The sequence below is a fragment of the Macrotis lagotis genome, chromosome 8 (assembly GCF_037893015.1).
Source record: "Macrotis lagotis isolate mMagLag1 chromosome 8, bilby.v1.9.chrom.fasta, whole genome shotgun sequence".
Taxonomy (NCBI): Eukaryota; Metazoa; Chordata; class Mammalia; order Peramelemorphia; family Peramelidae; genus Macrotis; species Macrotis lagotis.
The window spans coordinates 30555689-30572839 of NC_133665.1; the positions used below are offsets into that span (position 1 = coordinate 30555689).

Below are 17151 nucleotides of genomic sequence, written 5' to 3' on the forward strand. Positions count from 1 at the left end.
TGAGAATTGGCTGAACCCAGACAGTTGTAGCATTTCAGGGCTTGGAAAAGCAGAGTCAGTTGCACCTTCCTCCTTACTCCACCTTCATTTTAGGACAGTTTCTTGAGGCTGGGTGCCTTTCTTGGAGCATCCAGAAAAATGCCTGAATTGGAACTTGACAGAGATAGGAGGTAAGAACATCTTGTAGAACTGCTCTTAAAAACCAAGGAAAAGTGACTTTCAGGAGGGAGAAGGGAAAATATAGAGGAAACTAAAGTTAAAAAATACTTAGAAAATATGACTTGTAATAAAATATGACTGTAATAAAATAGATAAAGTTAACAAAGATACTTTCATATTCTGTTTTTGTATAGGAGCTTCAGTTAAGAACAGAGCAACAAGAAAAGATGCTAAAAATGAAATCTGAGGAGTGTGATGCATTTAGGAGAAGAAAACAAAAGAGTCCATTTGGAAATATAGATCAGCTCCAGGTATGTTCATTAAACTTTTATCAGGTTGATTGGTTTTGTTTTTTGTTTTGTTTTATTTTTGCTTGTTTGTCTTGCCAATTTGAAGATATTAAGTTGTACCCTGCTAAAATTTGAAAATGTTGGATGGGTTGTTTACTTTCACTTAGCCAATAAAATTTCTATCATTTTCCCTGAAATTTTGGGACAATTAAAATTAATACTTTAGAAAATCTCCCACCTCAGGAGACATGTTTATTTGAATATACATGGACAGTATGTTATAATCATCAAAATAAAAGTAACTTTGGTTCAGTACAAAGATGAATGCATGTTAAAAATTAGAGCTCTACCTTTCTAGTATATGTAGTCAGATTGCATAAGGGAGCTAAGTGGTGCAGTGGACAGAGCACTGACTTTGGAGTCAGGAGGACTGGAGTTCAAATCCAGCCTCAAACACTTGCCACTTTTTAGCAGTATGATTTAACCCTGATTACCTCTCATTCAGGGCCATCTCTAGTCATCTGAGTCATATCTTGCCACTGCACCCATATGACTCTGGAGGAGAAAATGAGGCTGGTGACTTAGCACAGTACCCCCTCACTCAAATCCACTTCACATGCTTATTGTACCATCACCTCTCCTGATGTCATGGTCTTCTTCGAGAATGTAGGGCAAAACATCATCATCAGGAATCAGATTATATGCTTTGCCTGCCTTGTGTATTAATTTTTATGTATGACAGAGAACTTCAAAGGCATTTTTTTTGGTTTTTCAAGGCAATGAGGTTTAAGTGACGTGCCCAAGGTCACATAACTAGGTAATTATTAAGCATCTGAGATCGGATTTGAACTCGGGTCCTGCTGACTCCAGTGCTGGTGCTCTATCCACCTAGCTGCCCCCAAAGGTATTTCTTACTGAAAATTAAACTATAACCAAACATTTCCAAGCTTAAGTTCACAAGAGCATTTATAAAATTAATCTTCTTTTTCCAGGAGGAAACTATAATATTGAAAATAAAAACTAAGGTTAGTTAAAATATTAAAAGTATCTATTTAAATTTTATGAATCTTAAACACATAAAACTCAAGGATCTTTTATCTTCCTAAAATTTTAATATATAAATTATATATATATATATATATATGTATGTATGTATGTATGTATTCATAAAATAGGCATTTGACAAAAATTGACACTCTAATAATTATTTTATTAGTACATTTCATAGTTGTAGCTACTCTCCACGTAGTCCTATTGCTTAGAAGTCCATCAAAGAAGCTTCTACCTTCTCAGGCTTGCTACTACATAGGAAATATGGCCAGAGGATAGTGCAGCCCTTTTTGCACATTTTACTTGAGAAACCAGAAGTTCAAACTTGGACCCCTTGATGCTAAATGCTAAAATGTTTCTCATAGTTTGCATTAGCAATCATGAAAATGCCAGGTATTTATTTACAAATATATTTATTGATAGCTTTTGTCTTTATATTCCAGTCATTTCTGGTGGAAAATCAACACCCTTACCCCTCTATACTGAACTTTTGCTTTGATAACAAAGAAAAATAGTGAAGCAAACACACATGGAATGCTGTGATACATATGATGGTTTGTTTAACTTCTGATCAAGTAGCCTTTCTTACTGCAATGGGGAAGGAAATATGTTTCATTATCTGATCCGTAGGACCACTGTTGTTTGTTTGGTTACTCAAAATATGACTTCCATATAGTGATCTTTTCATGAACAGTCTTGTTCATTCATTTCCATTTTTTTGGTTGTATTAATTTTACTGAATCATCAGTTCACACACCTTGGAGCAGCTAGGTTGATTGGTGCACCAGATCTGGAGACAGGAAGACTTGAATTCAAATGTGACCTCAGGACCCAGAGCAAGGCATTTTTCTCTTTTTACTTCAGTTTTCTCATGTATGAAAGAGGGATGATAACACCATCTACTTACCAGCTTTGTGGTGAGGCCCAAATGTGAAAATTTTTGTGAAACTCTTACTCCAGGGTCTGGCACATAGTTGCTGCTATTGTGGTTATCATTAACTTCCCATGTTTTTTCCCAATCCTTCAAATTCATAATTTCTTTCAAATCCAAACTCAGACACTTATTGACAGTGTGATCCTGGGCAAGTCACTTAACCTCTTGCCTACCTCAATATCCTCATCTGTAAAATAAGTATAATAAACAACATCTACCTTCCAGTGTGTTGTTAGGATCAAATGAGACAAAAATTCTAAAGCTTTTAATATAGGATCTGGCACATAGAAAGTGTTATATCAATGTGAGCTAGTATTCTTAGTATTCTTACTACTGCATTCCATTGATTCATATACTATAGTTCTTTTGCTCACATCTCACTTTTCTCCAGTTCTTTGCTGCTACAAAGAATGCTGAAATATGCCATATTATTTTAAAAAAGGAAAAAATATGGTGAAGTATAAAGCTCATTATTTTAAATAATAATTTAGCCATCCACAAGTGAAGCACATTAAAATCCAAATACTGGCTCAACTAATACAGAATGTTTTGATGTATATCAAAGCCCATGTGTGATATTTTATTTAAAAAACACTATAAGGAGAATTTCCTAGAAATGGGAATTAAAGGAGTTTGTATTTATGGTGGACCAATAATTTGATGAACAGAAATTATGAAGAAAATGTCCTTGAAATATCACCATAAGTGACAGACAGAAATTTTTCATGAAAGATTCCACTTAATGCCAGTGGCAGGATGAATGACTTCATCTTTTCCTCACATTCACATAGATTCAGGGCTGTCTAACCTTACTTTTAAAAGTTTTTATTGAAACAATAGACAATATATTTTGATTTACTAATTTAGTGAGAACTCTGCAGTAGCTAGGCTTTGTTTATTAAAGCTTTTAGTAAACCCGCAGGGGGGATGCATAAAATCTCACTGCTGGACCACATTTTGGACAAGCCTGACAAATGGAAGGTGGTATATCGCATCCAGGGCTGGGGTTTCTGTAACACAAAGAGAAAACGTTTCTGGCTGCTCTCTGGGAGAAATTCCAATTCTGACACCTAATTTGTTGAAGATACAATTGTTGGAAGTGAATATAAACCAATTTTGACTTAAATTTTTGTTGGTATATGAAAATGACCAAGTGATCATAGGCTATGATTATAGAGAGTTAGACTTAAGTGTCACTTAGGATTTATAAAATCCTTTTTCTCTAAAAAACTTGAGGTAGAAGAGAAACTGCCACACAAGGTTCTTGGTTTACTTTTATTTGAGAGGGGAATATTTTACTACTTAGTTTCAGATTTCTTCATGCTGACAATCTTTCTATCATTAAACCAAAGGTCAATTTCTTAGATACAGTGAGGCTAAGAAAAGTTATTTTAAAAAAAATAACAAATATTTGCCAGAAGTAACTTATAGCCCCAAATATACTACAAATTTTTTTCAGATTTATTATAAAATTGACAAACATGATCATTTTTATATATAAAATCAGAAGAGAATTCTATGTAAAACTGAATATATATGATGCACAGCTTGTTTTTTAAGTTTATAATAAATTTAATAGTTATTCTAATACTGTGCTCTCTTCTGTGTATTTTGCAATTGTTAAATTGCTGTTCTTTTATTTTCTTATATTTTTGGCATTGATAGCACTATCCCCCAGTAACTTTTTTTTTTTTTGGCAAGGCAAAGGTTAAGTAACCTGCCCAAGATCACATAGTTAGGTAATTATTAAGTGTCTGAAGTCAGATCTGGACTTGGGTCTTCCTGATTCCAGGGCCAGTGCTCTATCCGCTGTGCCACCTAGCTGCCCCACCCCAGTAACTCTTAAACACCCTCCCTTCCAAAATAGTTGCCCTTCCTTGTAACAAGTATAGTCAAGTAAAATGGATTGGCATATTTATTGGCTATGTTGAAGACAACCTAGGCCTCATTCTTCCTCTGCTATCTATTGCTTCTCTGTCAAGGGGCAGGAAGAATGATTGGTTCATTTTGAGTCTGGAGCCATAGTTGCTCATTACATTGATAAGAGTTTTTAAGTCTTTCAAAGTTGTTTTCTTTTAAAATATTGTAGTCATGTAAATTGTTTTTCTGGTTTTGTTACCTTTGTCTACATCATCACTTCATACATCTCTTCCCAAGTTTCTCTGAATTGGCCAGCCAGTGAATGTATAGCTTCTTCTATATGTGTCAAGCACTAGGGATATAAATACAAAAAAAAAAAAGAGTTAGTACTCTCAAGGAACTTACAGTCTAATTAATAGGGGAAGACAACACACTAAAGGAAGCTGATAGACCAGGAAGAGGAAAGATAGCTGGCTCATGATGGATAGGTGGCACAATGGAGCTGTCCAAAGGAAAGAGTGTAGCAGGTTGGAAATGAATCTTTTGTCATTCCTTTTGTCATAATATTCCATTGCATTCACAGACTAGAATTTGCTTAGTCATTCCTCATTGCTAAAACACAAAGTGCTGTTATTAAGTAATTCCTTTCTCTTTTTTTGTGGTGGCATAGTTATAAAGACAGGAACCATGTTTACAGTTTAGTGACTTTGGGGGTATAGTTTTAAATTGCTTTTCAAAATAATACTGGTAATGCATTTTTGTGTCTCTCCTCCCAAAGTTTCTCCAATAAGTGTCCTTTTCCTTATTTGTCATTTTTGCTACTTTCCTAGATATAAAATGAAATAGCATTCTATTACTATTGTTATTATTAATGATTTGAATTTTATGCATAGCTTACAGTTCTTCTTTTCAAAATGGCCTGTTCTATACTTTGGCTTTTCAATGGTCAGTTTTCAGTTTTCTGTTAGGATATGTGACTATCTACATGAGTCCATGTGTGTGAATGTATTTTTGTTTCATTTCAGAAAACTAGACTGAATTAGTGAACCAGCCTATAATATTTAGCAAGTTCAATTCTCAAAATGAGAAAGAACTTTCAAGGTGATATTGAAAACTGGTGAGAAGTGACTTCTTCAGGGTATCAAAGTTAGTGCCAGGGGTGGCTACATGGCGCAGTGGATAGAGCACCAACCCTGGAGTCAGGAGTACCTGAGTTCAACTCTGACCTCAGACACTTAATAATTACCTAGTTATGTGGCCTTGGGCACCACTTAACCCCATTGCCTTTCAAAAAAACTTAAAAAAGAAGTTAGTGGCAGAGCCTTGTCTAGAACCATGGCTGTTTTTTGGTCTTGGAATCATGTTGTATATCTATATATATCTACATGTTGATTTTCTCAAGAGGCCTGACATTCTCATGTAACATACATACTAAGATTCTTTATGCTATTATGCTTAGATTAATAAAATGTATTGAACAAGAATGAATGTATTATATAGCCCTGGTCATCCCATTAATAAAGAGGGGAAAACCAAACAAAACACCATCAACTCTATCTAATATAAATTAAATATCATTATGGCTAAGCCTTACTATCTCAGCAAATTTCTTTTTTTTTAATTTTTTTAAAATTTTTTTTGTTTTTTTAGCAAATTTCAAACTGATAGTGTAAATGTTTTAAAAGTTCATCAGTTTTTTTAATTTTACTGATTCCTTTTGATTTGATATCACCTTTTCCCCTTAATTTATATTTCATTCCACTGATTTCTTATTCCAAAGAAAAAAATCAGGCAAGCATTTCATCACAGCAACCATGTTTGACACTGGATATACTTTTGTCTTCTAGTCCCTTTATCTCTGTGAAATGTGAACTCTGAAATTAGAAGTCCTGGGTTCAAATCTTGACTTTGAATTCCTTTTTGACTTTGTACAGGTGTCAGTTAATCTTCCTGTGCCTCTGTTTCCTTATCTGCAAAATGAAGGGGGTTAGATTAGATGACTTCTGAGGTCCTAGTTTTCTCTCTATGATCCTATGATCTCTTGAGCTAAGATTGGGTATTAAGAGTTTAACTGTCTTAGTATTTTCATTTACATTATGTTGTCATAGACACTGTCCTAGTTTGTTCAACCATTCACTTATGGGTATCTAAAATTCTAGCTATAGATTTCTTGGTATATAGGACCCATTCCCACCTTTGATTTCCTTAGGTATATGCCAAAATAGATTTGCTAGATCAAAGTGCCTACATAATTCCAGGTTGTTTTATAAATTGATTGTACCATCTTTATAGCATCAACATTATATTGGTGTGTCTATTAATTGTTTTTGTTTAGTTGTCAAAGACAGGAATATCTTGATATAATTACTGTAATTTCTGGACCATGGAACTATAAACACATGTGATTCTAGTGGTATATGTGGTATATGTACTATGTTGTATAAACCAAAAACAAAACCATATAGGAAATCATGCAGAATGGATAAGTACTGGATGTGGTTGAATAATTTTCACAAAGGATTGAAAAGTGTGAATTTGTACTTCCAGTCAGGATAGCTGCCTAAAAAAGGAAGCAGATTGCTCCCATAAACCTACTTAAAACCTGAAATCACCACCAGATCAAATATTCAAGAAATGCATTGGGAAATTAGAGTAAGTTACAGTTGCCATCCCAGAAATTCACCACTAGGAACCCAAGACATAATGGGAAAGGGAACCATCAACAAAGTGAGTGTTAACATAGGCAGGCAAACTCGTAGCTTTCCAACAGGACCAGAGACAGGCCAGATATACTTGAATTCTGCAAGTTTCTTTGTCCAGATGCAACAAGGGAAGAGAGTTCCCTTTCTCTGACAAATGCTGGGAACTCAAGCCCTTAAGGTGAGGCCCTTAGAAGTCTGAAGTAGGGGCAGGGACCAAAGTAACCCAGCAATACTCAGACTGGAATAGCCCTGGGTCTCTCCAAGGTCCCTGTAGAACTCTACCTTAAGATGCCAGAGAGAGTCTTGAAGATCCCTTGCTCTGACCATTAAAGATCTCAGTTGGCTACCCTGGAAGGGGGAGGTCAATTTTAGACACAGGTGACCAGGGACTCCAGACTGAGCCAGTTTAAAACTCACTCTTAAAGCATAGTAGGGGGCAGAGTCTCGTCTTTGCACAGAGCTCTAATTCAGAACTTAGAGCTAATAAGATTAGTAAAGGAGAAAACATTGACCTGTATCAAAAAAAAATTATAGTTCTAGAGATTCCCCCCAAAAGAAGCAGCAGTGAGTTATTCTATATTAATTGCAAACAGTGACCCAAAGGAAAAAATGTTTTTTTCTATAAGGTCTATGTTCAGAAGAAATGTTATTAAAAATGAAATGAAAATTGGAGAAAAAAACGAGAGTAGCTTAGAAGAAAAAGTGATAACCTTAATGAAGTAAAGGATTCCTTGTGAAACAGAAATCAATGACTTCACAAGACAAGAAATATAAGAACAAAATAAAAAGATTTTTGCAAATAGAAGAAAAGGAAAGATACATGATTACAAAAACAGTTAATCAGGAAAACAGTTCAAGGCGAGATAACGTAAGAAACCATTCAACTCCCTGAAAACTATGATTAAATAAAACTGAACACTGTATTTCAATAAATCTTGAAATGATACATGCCAATGAAAATTACCGAGACCTATTACGTCCCAGAGGGCAAAATGTAAAAAGTATTTACTGATTTACCCTTAAAAGGAACTTATAAAGGAAAAGTCTCAGAAATGTTATTGTTCAGAATCCAGAGCTCCCACATCAAAGTAAAAAAATGTGGCAAGCATCTAGAAAAAAGCAGTTCAGTAACTAAGAAACCACAATCTGGATCATAAGATCTGGTAGCTTATAATGTAAATAAGAGGAAAACGAAGTAAATTCCAAAGGGAAAAAGAGATAGTCTTATAACCAAGAATAACTTAGCTTGCAAAGCTGAGTATAATGCTATAGAAGGAAAATGGATCTTTAATGTAATAAAGGACATTCAAACATTTCTGATGAAATGCCCAGAGCTGACTAGGAACTCTGAAATAAAAACACAAGAGTCCATAGAAATTTAGAAGGGTACTTTTATTTGAACAACTGGATAGAAATGTTTGGTGGTATAACTATATGTTCTTTCTCCTCTATTTTAGTGGGAGAAAAGAAGCAAGTTTCTCTTTAGAACTTTAATTGCCTTCAAAGATCCTTAAAGAGAGCTAAGAACAAACAAACAAACAAAAACAACCCCAGAGGTAGATTGATTCTTTTTTGAAAATCTGAAGGAAAGAAAAAAAAAAGGAATGGTAAAAGAATCTAGTACTGTAGAGAGAAAAAAGAAGGCAAATAGAACATGCTATTTCTGGAGTGAGAAGAGTATATAAATATGGAAGAAAAGGTAGAAGAGCAAGCATTGGAAGAACTTATCTGAAATGGAAAAAGGAGGATTAAGCACACAACACAATTTAATGTAGAAATTCATACAAGGATGGGGCAGGAGGATAAAGATAAAATAATCAAAAGGAAAATAAGCTAAACCTAAACAAAGAGGGCATTTGGTGGGGGTGAGGGGGAAAGATTATAAAAGAGTGCCCATGAACTGGAAAATTACTAATAAAAATGTGATATGAATACGATGGAATATAGTATTGCATCATAAAAATAGTAAGATAATTTCAGAGAAACTTGAGTAATAAGAGCTGTTGCCAGAAATGAATAGAACCAGGAAAACAATTTATACAATGACCAAATTATATCTCATGTCAGAGGAAATCTGAATGAAGTTTGTTACATTCCTTCTGACAGAAGTAATGGACTCAAGATGCAGAAACAAATAATTTTGAATATGGCCATTGTGTGCATTTGTTTTTACTTGGCTGTACTTATTGTTACAAGGTTTTTTCTTTTGGTTTTTATGGGGGGAGGAGAGTTGAAAGGAAAAGAGTTAGTAAATAGTGATGTTAGGGAAAAAGTGCCATTGAAACATTTTAAAAATCACACAGGCAGGAATAGACATTCTGAAAGAAGCATAGGAAGAATAACATGTCTAATTGTTAATATACTTTTTTAAAAAGTATGAAATAGCATAATTTAATATCCAGTCCTTTTGCTGTGGGTGGGAAAATGTCTTATTTGGGACATTTATGTTCAGAAGGAACATAAAATTTTTATAAACTCGAACTACATAAATTTGATGTCAATTTCTAGAACAGATTAAATAGCTGGTTTGTGAGCATTTGTAAAATGTGGGTCATCTCTCTAGAGGTCAACCAACGTGGATTTAATAAGAACATATAATGCCACATTAACCACATTTCTTCATTTCATAATTAATACAGGAGTTGTCATAGACAACAGTATATTTTGATTTCCACAAAACACCAGTATGCTATGAAATCCTTAAAGACATAATAATGAAATTTAGACTAGATGACAATATTGTTTGTTAGAGAATCCCTCTGGTTGAATAACATTTTTAAGAGAATACTATCTCGGGGTGGCTAGGTGGCATAGGATAAAGCACTGGCCTTGGAGTCAGAAGTACCTGGGTTCAAATCCGGTCTCAGACACTTAATAATTACCTAGCCGTGTGGCCTCGGGCAAGCCATTTAACCCCATTTGTCTTGCAAAAACCTAAAAAAAAATTAAAAAAAAAGAATACTATCTCAGAGGCAGATGCAGTAGATGGAGCATTGACCCTGATTCAAGAGGATCTGAGTTCAAATCTACCTCAGAAACATAATAATTACCTAGCTGTATGACTTTGGGCAAGTCACTCAACCCCATTGCCTTACAAAAACCAAAGAGAGAGTGCTATCTCAGTGTCAATTTATAGTGATTCCTTTAGCAGAGCATTGATTGTGACTTTTTTGTTGTTTTTTTTTACTTCAAATTATATTTTATTTTATAATGTAGGCACCTCCTCTGTAGACCAAGATCACATCCCTCTTCATTTTACTAGCTATTCCTTTATATGTGACTATAGCCAAAAATTGTTGGGGGTCCACCTTCTGAGGAATGATCCTCTTCAAGCTTTGCTAAGCTGGTCCTCAGATACTAGACGCATAACCCTAAGCTGCTCCAACTTAAAAGTATCTGACAGAATTTTGTTCCCTTTTCCATAGTGGTTGATAATCTCACTGGAGTCTGCTCTAATAAGTTCATATTTTTAATGCCATGTTCAAATCTGGGTGCCCCAATTTAGGAAGGATGTTGACAAATTTGAGTGTGCACAATGGAAAACATCCCGGATGGTAAGGGCACTGGCAACCATGTCATTTGAAGATCAGATGAATGAACTGCATGTTTAGCAAAGAGAAGAGAAGATTGGTGGCAGTGGGGTCTGATAATTCATTAAACACTGGAAAAGTTATTGATCATATAAAGGATTAGACTGTAAAGTCCTTGAGATATTATTTGAGTTTTACAATTTTCCCCCAATCTTACTTCCCTTCCCCCACCCACCCATGGAAAGCAATCTGTCAGTCTTTGCTTTGTTTCCATGTTGTACATTGATCCAAATTGAGTGTGATCAGAGAGAAATCATATCCTTAAAGAAGAGACAAAAAGTCTAAGAGGTAACAAGATCATATAATAAGATACCTGTTTGGATTTTTTTTTCTAAATTGAAGGGAATAGTCCTTGAAATTTGTTCAAACTCCACAGCTCTTTATCTGGATACAGATGGTATTCTCCATTGCAGACACTCCAAAATTGTCCCTGGTTGTTGCACAGAGGGAACAAGCAAGTCCATCCAGGTTGAACATCACCCCCATGTTGCTGATAGGGTGTACAGTGTTTTTCTGGTTCTGCTCATCTCACTCAACATCATTTCATGCAAATCCCTCCAGGCTTTCCTGAATTCCCATCCCTACTGGTTTCTAATCGAACAATAGTGTTCCATGACACACATATACAAGTTTGCTAAGCCATTCCCCAATTGAAGGACATTTACTTAATTTCCAATTCTTTGCCACCACAAACAAGGCTGCTATAAATATTTTTGTACAAGTGGTGTTTTTACCCTTTTTCATTATCTCTTCAGGGTACAGACCCAGTAGTGGTACTGCTGGGTCAAAGGGTATGCACATTTTTTGTTGCCCTTTGGGCGTAGTTCCAAATAGCTCTCCAAAAAGGTTGGATGAGTTCACAGTTCCACCAACAGTGTAATAGTGTCCCAGGTTTCCTACAACCCTTCCAACAATGATCGTTATCCTTTCTGGTCATATTGGGCAATCTGAGGTGGTACCTCAGAGAAGTTTTAATTTGCATTTCTCTAATAATTAATGATTTAGAGCAGTTTTTCATATGGCTATTGATTGCTTTCATCTCCTCATCTGTAAATTGCTTTTGCATATCGTTTGACCATTTGTCAATTGGGGAAAGGCTTTTTGTTTTAAAAATATCACTCAGTTCTCTGTATATTTTAGAAATGAGTCCTTTGTCAGAATCATTAGTTGTAAAGATTGTTTCCCAATTTACTACATTTCTTTTGATCTTGGTTACAGTGGTTTTATCTGTGCAAAAGCTTTTTAATTTATAATGTAATTTAAATCATCTAATTTGTTTTTGGTGATGTTCTCCAACTCTTCCTTAGTTATAAACTGCTCCCCTTTCCATAGATCTGACAGGTAAACTAGTCCTTGATCTTCTAATTTGCTTATAGTATTGTTTTTTATGTCTAAGTCCTGTAACCATTTGGATCTTGTCTTGGTAAAGGGTGTTAGTTGTTGGTCTAATCTAAGTTTCTTCCATACTAACTTCCAATTATCCCAGCAGTTTTTATCAGAGAGGGAGTTTTTATCCCAATCGCAGGACTGTTTGGGTTTATCAACAGCAGATTACTATAATCATTTCCTGCTTTTACACCTAGTCTATTCCACTGGTCCACCACTCTATTTCTTAGCCAATACCAAACCATTTTGATGACTGATGCTTTATAATATAATTTTAGATCAGGTAGTGTTAAGCTACCTTCTTTTGCACTTTTTTTTCATTAAGCTCCTGGAAATTCTTGACTTTTTATTTCTCCATATGAATTTACTTAAAATTTTTTCTAACTCATTAAAGTAATTTTCTGGAATTTTGATTGGTACGGCACTAAATTGTAGTTTAGTTTTGGTAGAATTGTCATTTTTATTATATTAGCTCTACCTATCCATGAGCAGTTGATATTTTCCCAGTTATATAAATCTGATTTAATTTGTATGAGGAGTGTTTTATAATTATTTTCAAAAAGTTTCTGAGTCTGTCTTGGCAAATAGACTCCCAAGTATTTCATATTGTCTGAGGTTACTTTGAATAGGATTTCTCTTTCTAGCTCTTCCTGCTGTATCTTTTTAGAAATATATAGAAAAGTTGAGGATTTATGAGGGTTTATTTTATAACCTGCAACTTTTCTAAAATTGCTAATTGTTTCCAGTAGTTTTTTGGATGATTTCTTGGGATTCTCTAGGTAAACAATCATGTCATCTGCAAAGAGTGAGAGTTTTGTCTCTTCCTTCCCAATTCTAATTCCTTCAATTTCTTTTTCTTCTCTAATTGCTGAAGCTAACATTTCTAATACAATATTGAATAGTAGTGGTGATAATGGGCACCCTTGTTTCACCCCTGATCTTATTGGGAATGCCTCTAGCCTCTCCCCATTGAATATAATGCTTGTTGATGGTTTCAGATAGATACTGCTAATTATTCTAAGGAACAGTCCTTTATTCCTACACTCTCTAGTGTTTTTAGTAGGAATGTATGCTGTATTTTGTCAAAAGCTTTTTCAGCATCTATTGATATGATCATATAATTTCTGATAGGTTTGTTGTTGACATAATTGAGTATAACTAACAGTTTTCCTAATATTGAACTATCCCTGCATTCCTGGAATAAAACCTACTTGATCATAATGTATTATCCTAGTGATAACTTGTAATCATTTTGCTTAGATTTTATTCAAGATTTTTGCATCTATATTCATCAGGGAGATAGGTCTATAATTTTCTTTCTCTGTTTTAACTCTTCCTGGTATAGGTAACAGTACCATATTGGTTTCATAGAAAGAGTTAGGCAGAATTCCATCTTCCCCTATTTTGCCAAAGAGTTTATATAGAATTGGAACTAATTGTTCCTTAAATGTTTGGTAGAATTCGCTTGTGAATCCATCAGGCCCTGGAGATTATTTTCTTAGGGAGTTCAATGATGGCTTGTTGAATTTCTTTTTCTGAGATAGGGTTGTCTAGGTATTCAGTCGCTTCTTCATTTAACCTGGGCAACTTATATTTTTGTAAATATTCATCCATTTCACTTAGATTATCAAATTTATTGGCATAGTTGGGCAAAATAATTTTGGATTATTACTTTAATTTCCTCCTCATTGGTGGTGAGTTCACCTTTTTCATTTATGATACTAACAATTTGGTTTTCTTCTTTTTTAATCAAATTGACCAGAGGTTTATCAATTTTATTGTTTTTTTCATAATACCAACTTTTTGCTTTATTTATTAATTCAGTAGTTTTTTTGCTTTCAATTTTATTAATTTCTCCTTTAATTTTTAAAATTTCTAATTTGGTATTTAATTGGGGTTTTTTAATTTGTTTTTTCTCTAATTTTTTTAGTTGTATGTTTAGTTCATTGATTTCCTCTTTTCTCCAATTTATTCATGTAAGCATTTAAAGCTATAATATAATCCCTGAGAGCCGCTTTGAGTGAATTCCATTGGTTTTGGTATGTTGTTTCATTATTATCATTATCTAGGATAAAATGGTTAATTCTTTCTATAATTTGATTTTTGGTCCACTCATTCTTTAAAATGAGGTTATTCATTTTCCAATTGGTTCTGGGTCTGTATCTCCTTGGCCCAATATCGCATATGACTTTTATTGCATTGTGATCTGAGAAAGATGTATTCACTATTTCTGCCTTTGTGCAGTTGATCATTAGGTTTTTATGTCCTGGTACATGGTCAATTTTTGTATAAGTTCCATGTACTGCTGAGAAAAAGGTATATTCCTTTCTATCCCTATTCAGTTTCCTCCATATGTCTACCATATCTAGTTTTTCTAACAATTTATTTACCTCCTTAACTTCTTTCTATATTTACCTCCTTAACTTCTTATTTTATGATTCTATTTATCTAGATCTGAGAGGGGAAGGTTGAGGTTTCCCACTAGTAGGGTTTTTCTGTCTATGTCTTCCTGTAGTTCTTTCAGCTTCTCCTCTAAGAATTTGGATGCTGTCCTATTGGGTGCATATATATTCAATATTGAAATAGCTTTATTGTCTATGGTACCTTTTAGGAGGATAAAGTTTCCTTCCTTTTCTCTTTTAATGCTATCTATTTTTGCTATTGCTTTGTCTGAGATAAGGATTGCTACCCCTGATTTTTTATTTTTATTTTTTTAGGTTTTTGCAAGGCAAATGGGGTTAAGTGGCTAGCCCAAGGCCACACAGCTAAGTAATTATTAAGTGTCTGAGACTGGATTTGAACCCAGGTACTCCTGACTCCAGGGCCGGTGCTTTATCCACTGCGCCACCTAGCCACCCCATACCCCTGCTTTTTTTTTACTTCAGCCGAAGCAAAATATATTTTGCTCCAACCTTTTACCTTTTCTCTATATGTATCTCTCTGTTTCAAATAAGTTTCTTGTAAGCAGCATATTGTTGGATTCTTGTTTTTAATCCACTCTACTATTTGCTTACGTTTTAAGGGAGAGTTCATCCCATTCACATTCAAAGTTATGATTACTAATTCTTTATTGCCCTCCGTGCTATCTGCCCTCTGTTTGTATTTCTCCCTCCCCCCTTGATCCATATTCTCCAGTATTTTTTTTCTGAATACCACCCCGTTCAGTGTGTCTGCCCTCCTATATCACCCCTCCCCTTTCTTTCCCCTTTCCCTTTTTCCCTTTTCCCTTCCCTTCCTTGGCAGTTCCCCCTTTTTTTCCCCCATTCCCCTTCCCTTTCTCCGTCCCCCCTCCCCTTTTCCCCTTTTAATACTTGAAAGGTTGGATGTTTTATAAATTAACTGAGTATGTGTAGGTTGACTTTAAGCCAAGTCTGATGAGAAGATTCAGGAGTTTCTTTTCTGTTCCCTTCTTCCCCTCTATTACCATAGGTATTTTGTACCTCTTAGTCTAATGAGATTTACCCCATTCAATCCCCTCCCTCCTCCTGTCTCTTTACTGGACCCCTTTTTAAGGAGGTAGTGTTTTTTAGATCATTCTATCTGAGTCATAGAAAATTCTGAGTATCTGTCACTTCTAGCTAAGTATGTTCTATCTAATAGAGTTAAAATTCTTGAGAGTTATTAGAGTCTTTCTCCCAAGTGGCGTTAAAGCCAGTTATATCCCATTAGATAGCAGTTTCATGGATAGATCATGAATGTCCATCATTTCTGGCTAGGTATATTCTCTCTGTTAGAGTTACAGTTCTCAAGATTTCTGAGAATCTTTTCCCCCATGCTGGGATATAGCCAGTTCCAACTTATTGGATAGCAGTTTTTTTTTTTCCTTTTACCACCCCTCCCTTTTTTTTTTTATCTTTTCATGTGTCTCTTGAACCTTCTGTTTGATGTCCAAATTTTCTATTTAGCTCTGGTCTTTTCCTCAGGAATTTTTGGAATTCTCACATCTCGTTAAATGTTCATCTTTTTCCCTGGAAGGGAAGGCTCAGCTTTGCGGGATAGTAGATTCTTGGCTGCATTCCAAGCTCCCTTGCTCTTCAAAATATCTCATTCCAGGCCCTTTGATCCCTTAATGTTGATGCAGCCAGGTCCTGCGTGATGCTTGCTGTGGCTCCATGATATTTAAATTGTTTCTTTCTGGCTGCTTGCAGGATTTTCTCTTTTATCTGATAGTTCTGAAATTTGGCCACAACATTCCTTGGTGTTTTCATTTTAGGATCTTTTTCTGGAGGGCATTGATGTATTCTTTCAATAACTACTTTGCCATCTGGTTCCATGATATTAGGGCTGTTTTCCATCACTAGATCCTGTAATATTAAGTTCAGGCTTTTTTGTTTTTCTCTTCAATGTTTTCAGGAAGTCCAATAATTCTCAGGTTGCCCCTCCTCAATCTATTCTCGAGGTCAGTGGTTTTGTTGATGAGGTACTTTACATTTTCTTCTATTTTTTTGATTTTGTTTAACTGGCTCTTGCTGTCTCATGGAGTCATTAGTTTCTGCAGACTCCATTCTTTTTTTTTTTGTGAGAAGTTTTCTTTATTAACCTTTTGCATGTTTGTGATGTTTGGGCCAAGTCCTGTATACTTGGATCTTGGTTTCCTCTTTTCTCCTCAAGTAGTGATCATCAGGAAAACCTCCCAACTTTCTTTCTCTTCATCTCCCAGTAGTATGACTGGGGTAATGATTGAGCTGACATTTGTTCTGTGCTGCCACATGGAGCACCTTGCAGATCACCTGCAGCTCGATGGTTGCCCTGTAGGGATATATATTAGTACCCAGGTACTCCCTTCCATTATCAGTTGAAATGTAAAACTTTGACCTGATATCAAAGCTTTTTCAAGGGTTTCAATCCTATCAGCACCGTTTCACTTATTGATTTGCCCAGGATGTTAAGAAATTCTTGGCCACAAACCTTTGGAGGAAGTTTAACTGGCCATCTATGTCATCTACAGGGGCACTGGTGCTCTTCATGAAGAAAAAGAATGGTGAACTCCAACTCTACCATGACTATAGCAATTCCCATTTGTAGGTAATAATCTTCACCACAAAACAAGCCTTCTAAATCATTTGTAGTATGTCTTGGTTTTTGCCATGCTGGACCTTCTTAGGTTCTGTCCCTACTCCAGAACTGTTGCCAAAGGGATGACAGGATAACAGTAATTTAGACTACGTGAGTATGAGTAC

General features: G+C 35.1%; 1 protein-coding gene across 3 annotated transcripts in view; it reads left to right on the forward strand.

The window, feature by feature from the left end:
• KIF27 (kinesin family member 27) overlaps window positions 1-17151 on the forward strand; it is a 151669-nt gene that overhangs the window by 98232 nt on the left and 36286 nt on the right. For all 3 annotated transcript variants that reach the window (XM_074196641.1, XM_074196642.1, XM_074196643.1), the window contains one exon: window positions 354-470. In XM_074196641.1, coding sequence (XP_074052742.1) covers window positions 354-470 — 117 coding nt within the window. The remainder of the gene's footprint in view (window positions 1-353; window positions 471-17151) is intronic.